This window comes from Amblyomma americanum, chromosome 8 (genome assembly GCF_052857255.1).
Source record: "Amblyomma americanum isolate KBUSLIRL-KWMA chromosome 8, ASM5285725v1, whole genome shotgun sequence".
NCBI classification, from domain to species: domain Eukaryota; kingdom Metazoa; phylum Arthropoda; class Arachnida; order Ixodida; family Ixodidae; genus Amblyomma; species Amblyomma americanum.
The window spans coordinates 34,598,899-34,616,850 of record NC_135504.1 but is presented as its reverse complement, the minus strand read 5'-3'; the positions used below and the strand labels follow the sequence as shown (position 1 = coordinate 34,616,850).

Sequence of the window (17,952 nt, the reverse complement as noted above, 5' to 3'; positions counted from 1 at the left end):
GCCGTGTCCAGCGCCTCTCGGACTATCTCGAATGGGACACTGGAGGCCTCTATTGAAAGCCGTGAGCACTGGCAGTGAAAGGAGTTTTAACATATGAATCAAGATCGTTCAAACTTCTTCAATATGCCTGTATTTGTCTAAGTAAAACTTTTTAAGCAATGCTCAAGGGCGTAAACAAATATATGTAAAACAGCAGCAGAACCCAACCCTGACTTCAGGCCAAGCGTTGCCACTATTCATAGATATCGTTACCTAATGTCTTACCGCCGCTCTTGGAAGGACCTAACGATGTTTTTTTTTACTTTGTTAGATGATGACAGTGCAGAGACGACCCCAGATGCCACCTACAAGCCCGCGGTGGCTGCAACAGGGCAGGCTATTGTGCTACCTCCCGTGACAGTTGACATTCTTCCAAAGGTCAGCACGCTACCAATAACGACCGCAATGCCGACAACCAAGACGGAGAGCCAAACAACGTCCACACATAGCACGCCGACCACAAGTACCACAACGACCACGACAAGCACGTCGACGACAAGTACCACAACGACCCCGACAAGCACGCCGACCACAAGTACCACAACGACCACGACAAGCACGTCGACGACGAGTACCACAACGACCCCGACAAGCACGACAACCACGAAGAGCACGTCTACGACAAGTACCACAACGACCCCGACAAGCACAACAACCACGAAGAGCACATCGACGACAACCACAACGGCGCTTCCAATGAGTGAGTTTTGTTGTACTTTATCACCACGCGAGACCGCAGCGGTGGCCGAGTGGTTGAGCATCCGCCTCGCATGAGGGAGGTGCGGGGTTCGATCCCCAGTACCGCCGGGTACCCACCGGTGATACAATGGGCACAAGCTTTCCCCTGGCCTGGCGCTCGGCTAGTAAGGGCTGAAATGCTTGGAAAAAAATCCCTGACCCCACCTTGAGTAATCGAAAAATACCTTGTGTCATGGCGCTGTTTGGCCATAGACACCCTTGCGCCATAAAAATCCATAATCATCATCATTTTTACCACGTGTCTTCTCTCTCGTTCGCCCCCTGTCGGATAAAACCTTCATACGAAAGCTTGTCAATTATTCACTACAAACCTGGATTTGCTACGACGTTGCGACGTCATCATGTCCAAGACCAACATTACTTAACGCGACACACGTGGACATCTGGGCAACTGTGAAACTGTGTGGGCACTGTGTGTGACCCAGTGTGGATCGAATTAGCGATGGTGGGATTATTAGGCAATGGCGCTGGGAAAAACAAACTCAGTACGGTCTTGAACGGATCGAATGTGTTCATGAACGATGTTTTATACGTTCAATATATATTCACGATCTCGATGTACGAAGTGATTCTGAGGGCGGCGCCGCTGTCACGCACTTTCCGCGCCCCACTTCCTTTAGCCTTGGCCATGATTCAAGTCACACTGAAGAAGAGACGCATGCGGCGGTCGGCTGTTTCCAGCAGTTGATTTAACCTTGATTTCCTCACGTTTAAGCAGGTGGGGCAAAACGAGTATTTAGAAGTACTTATACTTTTTAGAAGAAACATGACAGGATAAGTATGCGCTTAGGGTAAACGCGGCAGCACAGCCTCTTACCTTTGCTGTTCAAGGCGTTCAGTTGTGTCGCGGATGCTAGCTGCTGGAAGCCTGCTTGTTGCAGAACTGTGCCATGCCTTCCCGTAACAATATGGTCACGTATTGCTGACGGCAGTCCAGCTGTCATAATAATATTAATAATTGGTTTTGGGGAGTGAGTAAGTGAGAACTTTATTGGACCTTTCAAGGGTTTCGCGCTTATGAAGTATCCGTCGTCTTCTCTGGCGTTGGCGACTTGAGGCTTCTCGTCAGCAAGGGTGGGCCCCTATTCCAAGGCTGCGTCGTGCTGCATCATTTGCGTGCTGCACTAAGGCCCTTTGGGTCGTGAGCTCGCCGCTGGTGAGCCGACTCTCCCATTGCTCCGCACTCGGGTGTTCGTGTTGGCGGAATGCTTTGTTGCGTTCACACTCCCACGTGATATGGTAAAGTGTAGGTGTGGCATCGCATCAAGAGCAGGTGGCTCTGTATTGTGTCGGGAACATCTTAAGTATGTGTAGGTTAGGAAAGGAGTTGGTCTGTAATCTGCGCCAGCCGGTCGCTTCCTCCTTTGTTAGGGCTTTGTGTGGCGGTGGATTTCTAATTCTAGCTCCCCTATGCAAGTTCAAGGTCTCTCCGTATCCCCCCTCGCAAGCCTGTAGGCGGAGCTCCGGAGCATTTGACTGCCCTGCTCGGAATGCGTTACCTCGAGCTAGGCTGTCTGCCCTTTCGTTCCCCCTATGCCCGCGTGGCCCGGGATCAAGATTAAGTTATGCCTGGGTTTCTCCTCGGCGGAGGTTACCCCGCTGAGTATTCTAAGGGCTGTTCTGCTGATCCTGCCCCTCGTGTAGTTCCTGCACGTCTCCTTCGAGTCCGTCAATATGTTGAGAGATCGGCCCGTTCCGTAGCCTTCTGCTGCCGCCAGCGCAAGGGCAATCTCTTCGGCCTCCGCTGTGCCGACGGCCTTTGCCGTGGCACACGTGATCATGTTTCCTTCCTTGTTTACCCCTACCGTCGCGTCTACGCGTTCTCTCTCGCGGGGACATACGGCAGCGTCCGTGTATGCGGTGTTGTCTAACTGGGCTAGCGTTCTTTCTACGTACTCGGCCCCGCTTTTCGTCTGTTTTCGTGAAGATTGGGGTCCATGTTTTTCGGCAATGGTCCCACGTTACTGGTTTTCCTAAGGTGGAAAACCATTAACGTGGTTTTGGGCGAAAGAAAATGGCACAGTATCTGTCTCATAACGCCGGACACCTGAACCGCGACGTAAGGGAAGAGATAAAAGCGGGAGCAAAAGAAAAAAGGAAGATAGAGGTGCCGTAGTGGAGGGCTTCGGAATAATTTCGACCGCATGGGGATTTTTAACATGCACTGACATCGCACAACACACGGGCGCCTTAGCGTTTTGCCTCCATAAAAACGCAGCCGCCGCGGTCGGGTTCGAACCCGGGAACTCCGGGTCAGTAGCCGATCGCCCTAACCACTGAGCCACCGCGGCGGGTCCAGTCCAGCAGTCAGGAAGACGGCTAAAAGGGCTTTAAAAACGAGCTGCTTTGGTCTGACTCGTGCCGACAGAGACCTGAATAACTCGGCGGCGGCGTTAGCGACAAGCGTGCTCGGTGGTCGTCGAGCTCAGTGCCTGCTGATCTCGGCCGCACTCAATTTAAAGCTGGCACGGAACCATCGAGATAGCGCGCCAAAGCAACTACAACAATCTGGTACAAATTGGAAGCAATCGCGCCTGGCTGCCATCATTCGAGATATGACAAACCAGCGCCTGTCGGACTAACTCGAATGAGACAGTAGAGGCGTCTATTGAAATTTTTCATTTGTTTCTTTTTATCTTTCTAATGGCGCGCGTACTGATTAGCGTCGTGAAGGCAACGCATATTCTAAGCAAATCTTTGTTCGCAAAGAGGAAAATGAAAAAATGAAAATTGGTTTTTTGGGAAAGGAAATGGCGCAGTATCGGTCTCACATCTCGGTGAACACCTGAACCGCGCCATAAGGAAAGGGATACAGGAGGAGTAGAAGAAGAAAGGAAGAAAGAGGTGCCGTAGTGGAGGGCTCCGGAATAATTTCGGAACAAATATTATTATTATTATTCCGCCGCAGTGGCTCAGTGGTTACGGCGCTCGGCTAATGAGCATGAGTTCCCGGGTTCGAATCCGACCACGGCGGATGCGTTTTTATGGAGGCAAAACGCTAAGGCGCCCGTGTGCTGTGCGATGTCGGTGCACGTTAAAGATCCCCAGGTGATCGAAATTATTCCGGAGCCCTCCACTACGGCACCTCTTTCTTCCTTTCTTCTTTCAGTCCCTCCTTTATCCCTTTCCTTGCGGTGCGGTTCAGGTGTCCGCTGATATATGAGCCAGATACTGCGCCATTTCCTTTCCCCAAAAAACAAATTATTTCTGGCGCATCGGTTAGCAAGGCGACACAAGTGGCTAGTTGGTACTGCACTGCTCTATTGCTTCACTATGTTCCTTGACCATCATCTTATCGCAAAGATCACGGGGTGGGTCAGTGGTGGCTGCCTGCCCCACTCTGTTGTTTTCCATTTTCGGGAAGTTCATTCAATCGATAACTTCCTCTCTGCACCAGCGTGCTTCTCTGTCGTCTTCCGTGCATGCCTGCAATGAACACTCCAAGCCTTTACCTTTAAGGTGAATTCTAAAGAGGAGAAAGCACTGAAAATGCAGAATTAACGACCACGATCTTACTGTTACTGGTTTTTTTTCCTCCAGTGTTGACCGTAGCAAAGCTAGACTAACCAGAGGGCCCAGATCAAGCTGCATGACTCCAGCTGCCTGCGTGTGAACTACATATATATTTCCGGCCTACGCAGGCTCGCCTCCTCTGATTCCTTACCCCCTGGTGTGCACCGTTACCTACCAATACGAAGTGGTATACGGAAGAACCATCTACATGGATCCGCCGGATGGATTCTGCGACCTATTATTCTACGATTCCTTGCACCGTGGAGGCCAGAACAAACTGGGCGACCGCTACGATGCCAAGCTGGGGCACTTTTTCAATTTGTCCAGAACGATGAGGGTCACCGGTCTCGGCGTCTCCTTCATAAACGAGTGAGTGCAAGGCAGATTGTGCCCCAAATGTTGTGCATCAACACGCGACAGTATCTGAAAACGAATTCCAGAAGCGAGCCAGGTCATACAGGTCCATGTTGTACTCAATGACAATTCAAAGTAGTAGTAGTGGTGAACCATTACTTTCCTGCTGGTGCTTCGACTAGTTGTATCTGGTCGTAGTCTGCAAAGATATATCGCTGCAGTTAAGGATCAGGGGGCATAAAATTCCCTACGTCCAGAAGTTACAAGGTGTGTAGTCTATAGACAGAAACGGGCAAAACAATGGTATTCTCTACTTTTACAGCGATAGCTGTGTTGGCCGCCTGTTCCTGCCTTTCTAGTCGCCGTCGGCATAACTGGTGGGTGCGTTAATACCAGGGTGAACTTGGGTCGCATGAGCCTAAGGGTGACTCTGTTTGGAACAGCCGCCTGCCAGTGCAGGGGTGCCTCATTTGACCACTACACCAGTGCACCAGGAATATATTCTATAGACTAAACGCCTAAACAGCTATCGCTGAACATCGCGTTACACGGTCGTAAGCGTCCTGTGAGTTTTTTTTTTTTCATATATCCCATGTACCTGTATATGCACTGCAGGTAATTATAACGAGCTAATTCATCAAGATTTAAATACAAGTACCAAGGATAGGCAAACATCTTTGCAGAGAACAACATATGATGCGTTTTCCTTCGACACAGCTGCCGGATTGTGTAAACGATGGCTGTATGCAATTAGAATGAATAGTCTTGAATCGAACTATAATAATTGGGCTGCGAGGCTAGCTTCGCGGCGATGAACTTATGCACCCCAAATCGTGATCTAAAGTGCTGTCAAACACTTGCGGTGAGTGACTGCGTCATTCTGTTCTGCGGCAGAAATAAGATGGCTGATGTCAAATGCTATGAATCATTCATTGCTCTGATAGAGTTATGCTAGCAGAAAATTGGTCACGGTTAAACTCGAAAAGGCGTGAAGCGGTGTCATTTTCTTTTTAGTTATCAATCCCCAAATGATCTGCCACGTAATGACGCTCCGAATAATTAGTCAGGAAGTCTGAGCAGGACTTTTCTATCTGCAAGGCTGATTATTTCTAAATTGAATTAATTTCTGTTGAACTTTTCATTAAGGCAACCGAAGCTCTACGTCCTGTAGTCAATGGTTTCCATTCGTTGTAGAGATTCAGGGCCAACATTTTATAGTGGATGGAAGCTTTGAGTGTCTCGAGCAACATATGCCTTAAGATACGCTGGCGTCTACTTTGACCTCATGACAAGTCGTCAGCTTATCTATTTTCGGCCTGTACTGTACTATATTCTATCCTGCTGAAATTATGGTTTAGATCTCCATTGTGCAGAACTGGGTCCTGAAAGGCTGAGATAACATGTTCGGCGCCTCATCAGTCTTACGTCGTGGATTGTTTTGTAAAGGCCGCTATCCGCTTCTGACGTTCCACTGTGGTACGGAATAATGCAGGTTCTGTAAGAGGGACTGATTGACTGGTGCCTAATGGTAACATCATTCCTATAAAACTATAAGGGGAATTGGGTCAGCACTTAGGTCAAGAGTCCAAAACTTAGTCCCTGGTCTTTCAAGGTCAGCACGCTCTCGCTCTGAGCTATGGCAGTGCGGCTAGGCTAATGCCCGTCTTCTTCACAAAACCTTTTTTGATAAGGCTTCATGCCACACCTTAATGAATGCAGAAAGTTGAAAAGTGGGGTTTTGTAGCGAGAGCTACACTACTCTAGCACTTCGAGCCTTCTGCTTGGCACCACTTGAACTCCGTGGCACCACTTTAACTCCATGGCTGGCCATGTGGTTCGCCACGTGGTTGGTCACGTGGTTGGCGGCTGCCGGCGAAACCGCGTGGGGGGGGGGGGGGGGAGTGGAGAGAGGAGAGTGAATCCAAGTCCAGGTACGAAGGTGAAGAAGGGCCGCCGAGCGAAACGGAGCGGCGAAAGACTGACTTTGCAATTCGACTGCGCGAGTTCCTCTCGGCCAGATGTAGTTCTCACGTCACTCCAGGTTTAACCAGAGCTAAACCACAGCCAATTTTTTCTCCGGAATTCTCAGCGAAACCCGATCTGAAGAAATGTAGTGGGCTTCATTAAACTCACTCTCAAGAGCTTCGAACAATGTATTTCTGGACAGGTAGAACATGCACGCGGATCCTGCATGAAGGACATATTTTTATTATTTAAGATCAGAAGCATGAATCAAGCAATCTTTTAGGTTTCTCTGGAATGATATTGCCTTTGTTGAAAGAAAAAAAAAACTGCGCTGAAACTACGCCGCTTCTGGTGTAAACTACAAGGACACGGAGCAATTGCTCGCTGGTTTGACATATCTTTCAGCGCTTCCGTGATCAACGTGCAGTCTTATAGTCCATCCTTCGAGCCTGCACTTGTGGACCTGTGGAATCGCGGAATATCTCATTTCGGAGTCATCAACATCTACGGAAACAACACACAACAGAGCGTCATCATTGGCGTCCTGAAGTTCCTTCAGGTGAGGAGATATGCGCAGGCAGGTACATCTATTCGGTGCATAAGCGGATTAAAGAGACACATAAAGCTGTGAGATGTAAGGAGAAAAACATGGGGAACACTGGTGGTGCGTAGGTCTATAAACCCCACACGCCTGCGTGTTTTTGGTTCTCTGCTCGCAGCTCCATCTATCGTGCGGAAAAGTTGAAAGACTGAACTGATCATTTTAATCAGACAAGTAGCCTAGGACGCGGTTGACGCCTTCCTCCCTGTCTGTCCTTCCTCCGGAGCGTTTCTCATTTGTGGTCCCAGTAATCACTTATAATTCCCTTAGGGCTCATATGCAAACCCCATGGAGCATATGGAGCGAAAAGGCCCTACTGTAAACTTTTTCGGAAACTTACAACGAATACTCACTTCGTAGACGTTATACATATACACAGCGCAGGTATTTTGTGAAAGGAACACGTCAAGCTTATGAAACACTAGAGGCAAATATATTGTTACGGACTAGAAGACGAAAGCAGTGGCGCGGGCGGGAGCGCTCGTGCCCGGCCGTTTGTCATTAAATCATGCCATAGCCACCCGTCATGCCGTACTGTATTCACCGGCTTGCTGTTCCATAACATTTGGTGGAAGTGCGAAGTAATCATTGGCACCCTGGCCCTGGAGCTTCGGCGTCCGGCGTAAGCCGTAGCCACCGCTTATGTGTTCTCGGTCCGCGCGGCAAAGACCTCGCCCCTCACCCCCGCCCCGTCCCCTGCCCCGACCAGAAGACACGACGAAATGACGACGCTGTCGCGACCAGACCCTATGACCCCACTGACCCGAGAAGACGCCTACAAGTAAGACTGTCCTCCTCCCCCCCACCTCCCCATCCATGCCTTTCGGTGCGTCCATGAGCCTCGGCCGTCGAGTCCAGCTGTCCTCTGGTCCGAAGGCTTCGTGGGTCAGGACTCATGCAATCATCTTCTCATCCACCGTAGCGGCAAGCTCTTCATCTTCTCTTCTATGTTCATCCCTATTGTGACACCCATCGTCACGTCCTCCGTTTCATCGTCATTGCCGTTCTTCTAGTTCGCGTGATTGGGATTACCGCTCGACGGCACCGGGTTGCGTCATGGACTAGAAGACAACGAAGTGGTTAATGTCACGTAGCGCTCTGCTAAAGTTGCTTACCCTGTATACATGAGCGTTACGTCAAGCACTAGCAGTCAGACAGTGATGACACGAAATGTATTACATGCGCCGCGCGAAGGTGCACGAAGCCGACAGACCACCCGCTGTTTCTTCGATTGAACGTCACGCCAGTTTGTTTTTGGATCGTGGCGCCCTCCTTGAGCAGCGCCTCAAAGCATCTTGGAACGAAAGAGGAAAATAAAGACCTTGCCGGACAGTGCACACGGGCCGGCATTTCGGTTCTAGCTTCATTACGTGTCAGACGTTCTTCTCCCATCACGGCCGAGAATTGCGCCCATGGGGTCTTCAGGAAAACGTTGGGTATTATAATTCGGACAGTAAACCGGCGCTTTAGCCTCACGGTTTCAGCTTTCAAAATACTTCAACTCGAATAAAAATAGCGCATTTTTAGAGAGAGGTTTTTTCAATGAAAATAGGGAGGTTTGTGTAATGTAACTACCAATGTGCATGTCGCAAGAACTTACCTATAATAAGCAGGAACATAGAGGCAAGTGCTTTATTATTTTATGTACAGTGTTTGTCAAAGAGACACTTATCTGAGCCCTGCACTGCAGCTCCCCTTGCATACTGGGGGACCCTAATCTCACGAAGACAGGAGGAATTTAAGTCCTCAAACCTCCCAAGGCTAGGACTGTCAAATATGCTAAAGAGCCCCGCTACACAACTTGAAAGAAAACCCCTTGGGATGTATATTTCTTACAGACTGCACATGTGTTCACTGTTTCAGAAGTCAGAAGTCGGATGAAGCTCGATTTTATGTTCTGGGAATCAAATGTTTGTCGCCCTTCAAACAGCGTTAAAATGCGAAACTGTAAAATGCGAAAAATCAGAACTACGAAGACAACGCATAGCACACGGGCCCCTTAGCGTTTTGCCTCCATAAAAACGCAACCGCCGCGGTGCCGGGTTCAAACCCGACCGCGGCGACTCGTTCTTATGGAGGAAAAGCGCTAAGGCGCCCGTGTGCTGTGCGAAGTCAGTGCACGTTAAAGATCCCCAGGTGGTCTAAATTATTCCGCAGCCCTCCATTACGGCACCTATTTCTTCATTTCTTCCTTCACTCCCTCCTTTATCCCTTCCCTTACGGCGCGGTTCAGGTGTCCAACGATATATGAGACAGATACTTCGCCATTTCCTTTCCCCCAAAACCAATTATATTATTATTATTATTATTATTATTATTATTATTATTATTATTATTATTATTATTATTATTATTATTATTATTATTATTATTATTATTATTATTATTATTATTATTATTATTATTAAAATAACACGCCGCGGTGGCTCAGTAGTTAAGGCGCTCGATCGTCTGCTGATCCGGAGTACCTGGGTTTGAACCCGACCGCGGCGGCTGCGTTTTGATGCAGGCGAAACGCAAAAAAGGCGCCCGTGTGCTGTGTGATGTGAGTGCACGTTAAAGATACCCAGGTGGTCGAAATTATTCCGGAGCCCTCCACTACGGCACCTATTTCTTCCTTTCTTCTTTCACTCCCTCCTTCGTCCCTTCCCTTATGGTGCGTGGGCTATGCGAGATAGTTACAGCGTCATTTCATTATCTCAGAATTCGACTTTCAATTTCTGAGTCCGGAAAAAATTGCGAAACCCAGAACCTGCGTGTTTTCTTAGACTCCTAAAGTTACCTGTATATGAATAGAAATTTGCTTTTAGCCAGCAACAGGAATAATACTAGTTCTTATTTAGCCCTACAAAATATTCAGTGAAAATTGGTGGCATGCAGTAGTAATACAGTTCATTATTTTCCTCCTCATGCAGAAGATCTACTCCATTATACGGACCAAGGTAACTCCACAACGACCCTGCTACATCGTCATCGGCGTACAGTTCGACCAACCAGGATCTCACGAAGTGATGCGATACACCACGCAAGTGTCTCTTTCTACTCCACGTTGGCTTCTACCAAGCGCTTTATAATTTACCGCTCTTAAATCGCCGTTTCTCGGTTACATAAAGGGGAGTGCACTCGTAGATGATTCCAGCGCTAAAAAGGTGGAGCGCTGCAGCAAGCGAAGCAATAGTTTTAAATTCCGCATACCGATTTATATTTCTCTGATATGTTGAAGGTACTTTTATCTGGAAAATGTTATCTCGAAATTTCATCCACCCCTACTGAAAGTCTATATCACGAGCCCCATAGTTCTATATGTTTCGATAAGAATTTTACAAAGTCAGTATGTAGTATATTGAGTTGGTATGAACTATACTGAATTTTACAAAGTCAGTATGTAGTATATTGAGTTGGTATGAACTATATTGAATTTTACAAAGTCAGTATGTAGTATATTGAGTTGGTATGAACTATATTGAAGCACGTATGGAAACTTTCGGACTCTATATGACTCCATGTAAACGGCATGGAAGTTGTAGTGTCGGCCTGGAGGGCCGCCCAAGAAGTGGGTCGAGACTCAGAATGACATGAAGAATGACCTTTTATTCAGAGCGGGGTTGGTTTTCATAGAAAACAATAACGTGACAATCTAAGCCAATAATGAAGCACAGGTGTACATAAACAAGACCAAATCCAATCCAGTTAGAACAAACCGAAACTGAAACCCAGGACACAACAGAAATCATATGGAAATTATGTGGAATGATTATGGACGCTGTAAACACAAGATATGGATTTTCATATATTTTCTATATCTTGTGGACTCCACATTCCCGTATTTTCATACGAGCGTCTGATATGGCACGTTTCAGTAGGCATGTTTTCAGCATTTTTGAAATTAGTGCAGCATAAATCCTCAGCCCACTCCTCAGATCTGGCGCAAATATTGCGCGCAAGAATGTCGCACTTTTTCTTTCAACTGACTGCTTTGAGAAGCCAGCTTCCTTCGAGAGTAAGCACGAAGACTAAGTCTGCATCAAACGTGCATCAACAAGCACGTGTAAACAGTCGATGACCAGATTGTGTGAACAAAATGTTTCATGTCCCCGAAATTGATAGGCTCTTCGCTGCCAGTAATTATAAAGTATTGAAAAAACGCCGTATTCTGGAATATTTTCTTGAGAACTCCGATTCCCGCTTACCAGCCTGAAATATGGCCTAATAGTTACGCGTCAATTAACAAAAATCGAATAAGTTGTTACAGTTTGTAAATTTAACTTGAAAAGGCCCGAAGTTCAGATTTTTTTTCACACAAAACCTGATTTCCCACTATTACCAAGTTGAAAAATAGCGCCCGTTTTTATCCCCTGAATTTGAAAAAAAAACCCAAAAAGGAAGAACGCTAGCTATAGTGCGAAAGCAAGGGCCGGAACACCCGAAGCAGTATTAGGGGACGAAAACGACGCTATGCAATGCACTACGGCACCTCTTCTTCCTTTCTTCTTTCACTCCCTCCTTTATCCCTTCCCTTACGGCGTGGTTCAGGTGTCTAACGATATATGAGACAGATACTGCGCCATTTCCTTTTTCCCAAAACCAATTATTATTATTATTAATGCTCTGCGCAAGCTGTCCAAAATTCGCACTTCAGCGAAACATTTACCTGGAGGTCCCTCTCTCCAGATTACGGCTCCCGTTACTTCTGCCAGTGTTATCGTTCGGCGCGAGCGCCAAAGGATTTGCATTGGATGCAATTTGTGGGGCTCTCCATGATTACACGATTTCAACTGCTAGGTTGATTTGCAAACTCTTTTAAGAGTCTTCGAGCGCTTCTTTTCCACCAAAATGCTGTTTGTTGTTTTACTTTAAATATTCGTCTGTCGTTTTTCATTGATACATTTTTTTTTTTCAAAATTCACACTTTGCGCTAATATTTTGTCGTAATCACCTATGTAACTTTTTTAGCTGGGTTCTCATTTGATTTTGCTGATTGTATTCGTTGTCCTCATTGCTCTCATTATATGTTTGTATCTGTTTTACTAGATTTCTTTTTTGTTGTTGTTTCAACCTCTTTGGCTTTGTTCTTGTATTGTTCTATGTTCTTCACCCCCCCTTTATGTAATAGCATGTAAAGGATCCTTAAGGGTTCAAAACGATTATGATGATGATGAAATTTCGTTGTTTATGCCACTACACCCTGGCCAATCCCCTCATGTGGGTACGTGCCATGTTTTAAGAGGAAGAAGAAGAGCAAGAGTGTGTTTGTGAGGTCAACAACAACAACAACAACAACAACAGTATAACCCGACGCGTGTTCAGCTGCGGTGATAGCCTATAGTGCTTTCGCGCAGCGGCCAGCGCAGCTGGTGCTTTCGCGCAGGTGCAGGTTCGACTCCAAGTCATGGATATTGGTTTCATTTTTTCTTTACCTTAACGTGGCGTTGCTGCTGCTAGGCAACGGCACAAGATCTAAAGATGACAAGATTTAAGATCCAAGAATGAGAAGATTCTTGATTGGTGTTTGTGAGCGTGTTAGCGCTTTCGTACTGAAAGGAAGTTTGTTTTGCAGAAATATTTAATAAGCCAATTAGAACGAATTCTGAACCTAGCGGGTACGCTTTATATACTCAAACTGTTCCAGGCATTCGAGCATATTAGCCCACTAAAGAAAGCATATCTACATAGCCTAACTCAGCGTAGAATAGCATCGAGACTTCTATTCTTGTACCGACTTTATCACGAACACTTCAACATAACAAGAGTAGCATACCTTCAGGAGCCATACCGCCACTCCTAGAGAACTAACAATATGAAGGCACTTCGCCAACCCATCAGCCACGTTAGTGGTCACAAAAATTCCTTGTTCCCTTCAGCTATGACTGGAATAAACATCTACTGTTGTGAACTACAACACACTCGAATATTTCTTAAAACATATTAATCACCTTGATATAACATCTTTCCCATCGTGATGTCTCTGTAATGATGAAATTATTAATTTGTGTTTATTTGTGCATATGATTCTTTTCCTTGTTTAATCCACTATTGTCATTTATTCTACCTTGTATCCACTCCTGCATGGGCCTGAGAAGGGCCTGCAGTATTTGCAAATAAATAAATAAAAATAGGCACCTTGAGTTTATTGCCGGTCCTGCGCTTGAACTCAGCATGCGGCTAGCCTCTCTCGTAGATCTCGTGCCTGCATGACTGTGGTTCTCCTTGGTAATACCACGTCATAAAAAGTTGTCCCCCGGGTGCGCACGGCTTGCAGGAGCATCTTCAAGCCTTCGCTTTACATAGCTGTGACCCACAAATCCTACATACAGTACGACATTCCTGGCTGCAAGATTCTGCCAACGTCATTCCTGGATTACCCATCACACATCGACAGATCCACCATCAGAAACTGCATTTCAATCGTAAGTGTGTCGAACAAAAACGCGTCTCTTCATTTACGTGTTACGCGTGTGGCCAATTCCCCATGCTGGTTGCTTATTATTTCTCGGGCCGTCTCTGCTGAAAAAAGAAGCTTGCCAACGAAACAATCGCCCCGCCGCGGTGGCTCAGTGGTTAGGGCGCTCGACTATTGATCCGGAGTTCCCGGGTTCGAACCCGAACGCGGCGGCTGCGTTTTTATGGAGGAAAAACGCTAAGGCGCCCGTGTGCTGTGCGATCTCAGTGCACGTTAAGGATCCCCAGGTGGTCGAAATTATTCCGGAGCCCTCCACTACGGCACCTATTCTTCCTTTCTTCTTTCACTCCCTCCTTTATCCCTTCCCTTAAGGCGCGGTTTAGGTGTCCAAAGATATATGAGACAGATACTGCGCCATTTCCTTTCCCCAAAAACCAATTATATTATATACAACGAAACAAAAAACGCAGGTGATTTAACAAACAAACGCATAAATTGCACCTGGCGACGGGAATGCCCGGTGTAAAGATTTGGTGGGGTGGGTGGAGAGATTGGTAGTTTTGGGGAGTCGCATGCGAACGCTACAAAAATGAAGAGTTTAAACCATAGTGTTTCACAATGCTACCGGGGCAACGAGAGGTGCAACCGTCTGTGCGAGTAGGTAAGGAGCGCCTCATCCACCAACGGATTAATGCCGGGAAGTGGACACTTCGTACTTGGCTTGGCTAATGCTGTGCAGAAACACGAATTCTTTAACGTCAGTGTTGACCCGCCGCGGTGGCTCAGTGGTTATCAATCAATCAATCAATCAATCATGTTTATTTAACATCATGACGATGTTGGGTGCGCCGACAAAAAGCCATTGGGAAGGCTTGACGAGGCCGACGCACCCCACAAGGGCATTGCAGTGGTACACAACATGGTAGCACTTCCAGGGATAAAAAAAAGAAAATGAACAAAAGTAACATATTTGCATTAGCTGTACATCAATTCGGACTCCTTATTTAGTTGATGTGGGAGAGTGTAGCTCAACATTTGATAACCATAATTTGTGTGCATCCTAGACACATACCATTTGGGTATCGCACGTGTAGTGTACTTTGGCTCATTGCATTGTAATCCTGACAGATTTAGCATATTGCAATTATGGTGATTAACACCGGCTTTATACCGTTGTAGAAGTAAAACTTCGTACAGCTGTGGCAAACGGATGATTCGAAGTTCATAGAAAAACGGTTCGGTGTGTTCTAGTCGAGGAGCATTCATAATATTTCGAACAGCTTTCTTTTTAAGAAGATACAAGCGGTTAATATTTGTAAAAGACGTGGTACCCCACACCAAAAAACAATAATTTACAACAGAGGAAAAAAGTGCACTATACAACATTTTCTTGATACTCTTCGGCATGAAATATCTCAGTCGACACAAAATACCGACAACCTTTGACAGCTTGTTCATCACCATGTCAACGTAATCATTCCAACTCAAATGCTCATTAAAAATAACACCTAAACTTTTGACCGCAGGGACCGTTTCGATGAGCGACTTGCCGATCCTTAAACAGAGTGGTGGCATATTTGTCAACTTGTTACGAGGCCGGAAAAGCACGGCCTTCGTTTTTGCAGTGTTTATGTTTAATAAATTATTTTGAGACCATTCTTGGAGTGACTGTAAACATTTTGTGGCTTGTTTCTCAAGATCTGGCAGCTGTGTAGCTCTAAAGAATAAAGTGGTGTCATCAGCGTAAATCACAAAGGTTGGAAGATTACTAATACAGACGATGTCATTAACATAAAGAAGAAACAGCAATGATGCGCTCGGCTACTGAGCCCGAGTTCCCGGATTCGAACCCGACCGCGGCGGACGCGTTTTTATAGAGGCAAAACGTTAAGGCGCCTCTGTGCTGTGCGATGTCAGTGCACGTTGAAGATCTCCAGGTGGTCGAAATTATTCCGGAGCCCTCCACTACGGCACCTCTTTCTTCCTTTCTTTCACTCCCTCCTTTATCCCTTCCCGTACGGCGCTGTTCAGGTGTCCAACGATATATGAGGACGATACTGCGCCATTTTCTTTCCCCAAAAACCAATTATTATTATCATTTCTTATAACATTTGCTCATGTTCACTTGTTGGCTCATTGAGGCACCGGCCAGTTAGTCCTATCTAGGAGTGGCCACATGACAGGGCGCGTTCGTAAAACCCTTCAGCGCACTTCACATATGCATGTCTCCAGTGCATCGTACCGCAGCCTCGATCCAAGTTTTCTTTCTTGCTTTCAGTACAAGCGCATAGGTATCCGTACTTTCTCGACACTGAAAAAACGAGTGATATCACGGCGGCTCACAACCTTAGCCAAACTGCGGGCACTCTGTGTACAGCCCTTACCAAAATTTTTTATACAGTTTATAGACTGTCCATAGACTTTTGTCTATGAAGTCGAGAATGTCTATAGACTCTCTATAGACAAACCCTACAGATTACTCTATAGGCAATGCAAATCCTATACACAGTCTATTGACAATCTATAGATTTATGGCCATACGCATTTAGTAAACATTTCTCTATAGACAGCTAATAGACTCTGAATAGATACAAGGAAATATCTATGGGAAGGCAATAGAGCCTATAAGAAGTCTTTAGACTGTCTATAGACCATTTTTAAAAGTGAGCCAGCCAAATCTTTAGCTAGCCATCGAGCACGCTAGCTAAAGATGTGGCCGGCTGTATATATACGGCGAGTAGACGACAAAAGCGTGCAAGTGCATTTATCTGCTTTCTCTCATCATCGTTTCTGTCTTTTTCATTCCCTCTCTCCCGCACAGCTGGAAGCGATGTCTCACTTGAACTGGACAATGTCGAACAACATCAACATATCCATGGCCATCTCTTTCACACTTCAAAACAGGGTGTACATGGCTGTATGGAACAACCCGTCCAATTTCGAATTCTTCGAGAGATGCAGGAACGGGACTGCTTACGTTAGCTACGGCGTAAGTACGCCGTCTGATGATTTTCTCTGTGCAAAAGAAGTGGTGATGTGCGGCTGCTTCTACGCTTTCAAACGGGCGCAAGTACCCGCGTTGCCGTTGACGTAAGGTTGAGTAGTGACTGAAACTAGGTTGCCCCGCCGCGGTGGCTCAGTGGTTAGGGTGCACTGATCCGGAGTTCCCGGGTTCGAACCCGACCGCGGCGGCTGCGTTTTTATGGAGGAAAAACGCTAAGGCGCTCGTGTCCTGTGCGATGTCAGTGCACGTTAAAGATCCCCAGGTGGTCGAAATTATTCCGGAGCCCTCCACTACGGCACCTCTTCTTCCTTTCTTCTTTCACTCCCTCCTTTATCCCTTCCCTTACGGCGCGGTTCAGGTGTCCAACGATATATGAGACAGATACTGCGCCATTTCCTTTCCCCCAAAACCAATTATTATTATTATTATGACTGAAACTAGGACCGGGGCTGACAGCATGAATGGCGCTTTGAAGCCGTTTTAAGGCGATGGCGTTAAAGGCCATTGTGGGAAATATCACGGGCCTGACTCTGGCTGGGGGTCTCCATAGAGCAACCTGGGAGGCAGGTGGGCCACCAAGGACACGTGACCTTGCGGCGTCATCCCAACCTGCCCACAGTGGAAGGTGGCAGTTAGATTAATGATTGATCGATCGGGAAGAGCAACCTAGTTTGCACAAGGCCCACCGCTGGGAGCACCTGCCATCGCAGGGCAGTAGGGCATCGCTTAACCGCTCGCTGTACTATCGCGTCACGAGGGGTATATGGCCTTCTGCATATATGGGAATTAACCCATTACGCTATTGCGTCATACTCTTAAGGCAGCGCTTAAGTGTCCCCACTAATTTATCTGTACATTTTTATGACGTTGAAGAAATAGTGTAGTACACGTAATTCAAACATTAAACGCCTTGAAGACTTTGCTTGGTTTGCCATGAGTATTCTACTTGTTCCCTCGCCAGGGAGAGATTTTAGCCTGATGAAGTCAATGTACTTACTCTTGCTTCGTCTGTTTGCAGCCAGTATGCGGAATAACTAATTAAATAGAATACAGTTTAACCGTGAACAAAGTGTGATTGTTTCAAATACATAGGCCTGTGGCGTCGTATCCCAACTACTAGTATTTGACGTTGCCTGATTCATATGACTGCGATGCTGCTGCAGGGTTGTTACAGTATAAGGTGTACGTTATTCGTCACTACAGCGCCTGTCGGCCTATTATACACGCGGCGCTGCACTCATGTGACGCACGCCACCGCCACTCATATTTTCAATCTACGCAGCTCTGTAGTTCATGCCATGATAACTGTTCTTTGCC

The 17,952-nt window shown here is 46.6% G+C and overlaps 1 protein-coding gene across 1 annotated transcript in view; it reads left to right on the top strand.

The window, feature by feature from the left end:
• The first annotated feature begins 316 nt into the window (after positions 1 to 316).
• LOC144102295 (uncharacterized) overlaps positions 317 to 17,952 on the top strand; it is a 26,118-nt gene continuing 8,482 nt past the window's right edge. The window contains exons 1-6 of the mRNA XM_077635599.1: positions 317 to 739; positions 4,440 to 4,680; positions 7,036 to 7,189; positions 10,147 to 10,256; positions 13,491 to 13,638; positions 16,453 to 16,620. Coding sequence (XP_077491725.1) covers positions 445 to 739; positions 4,440 to 4,680; positions 7,036 to 7,189; positions 10,147 to 10,256; positions 13,491 to 13,638; positions 16,453 to 16,620 — 1,116 coding nt within the window. The 5' untranslated portion in view covers positions 317 to 444. The remainder of the gene's footprint in view (positions 740 to 4,439; positions 4,681 to 7,035; positions 7,190 to 10,146; positions 10,257 to 13,490; positions 13,639 to 16,452; positions 16,621 to 17,952) is intronic.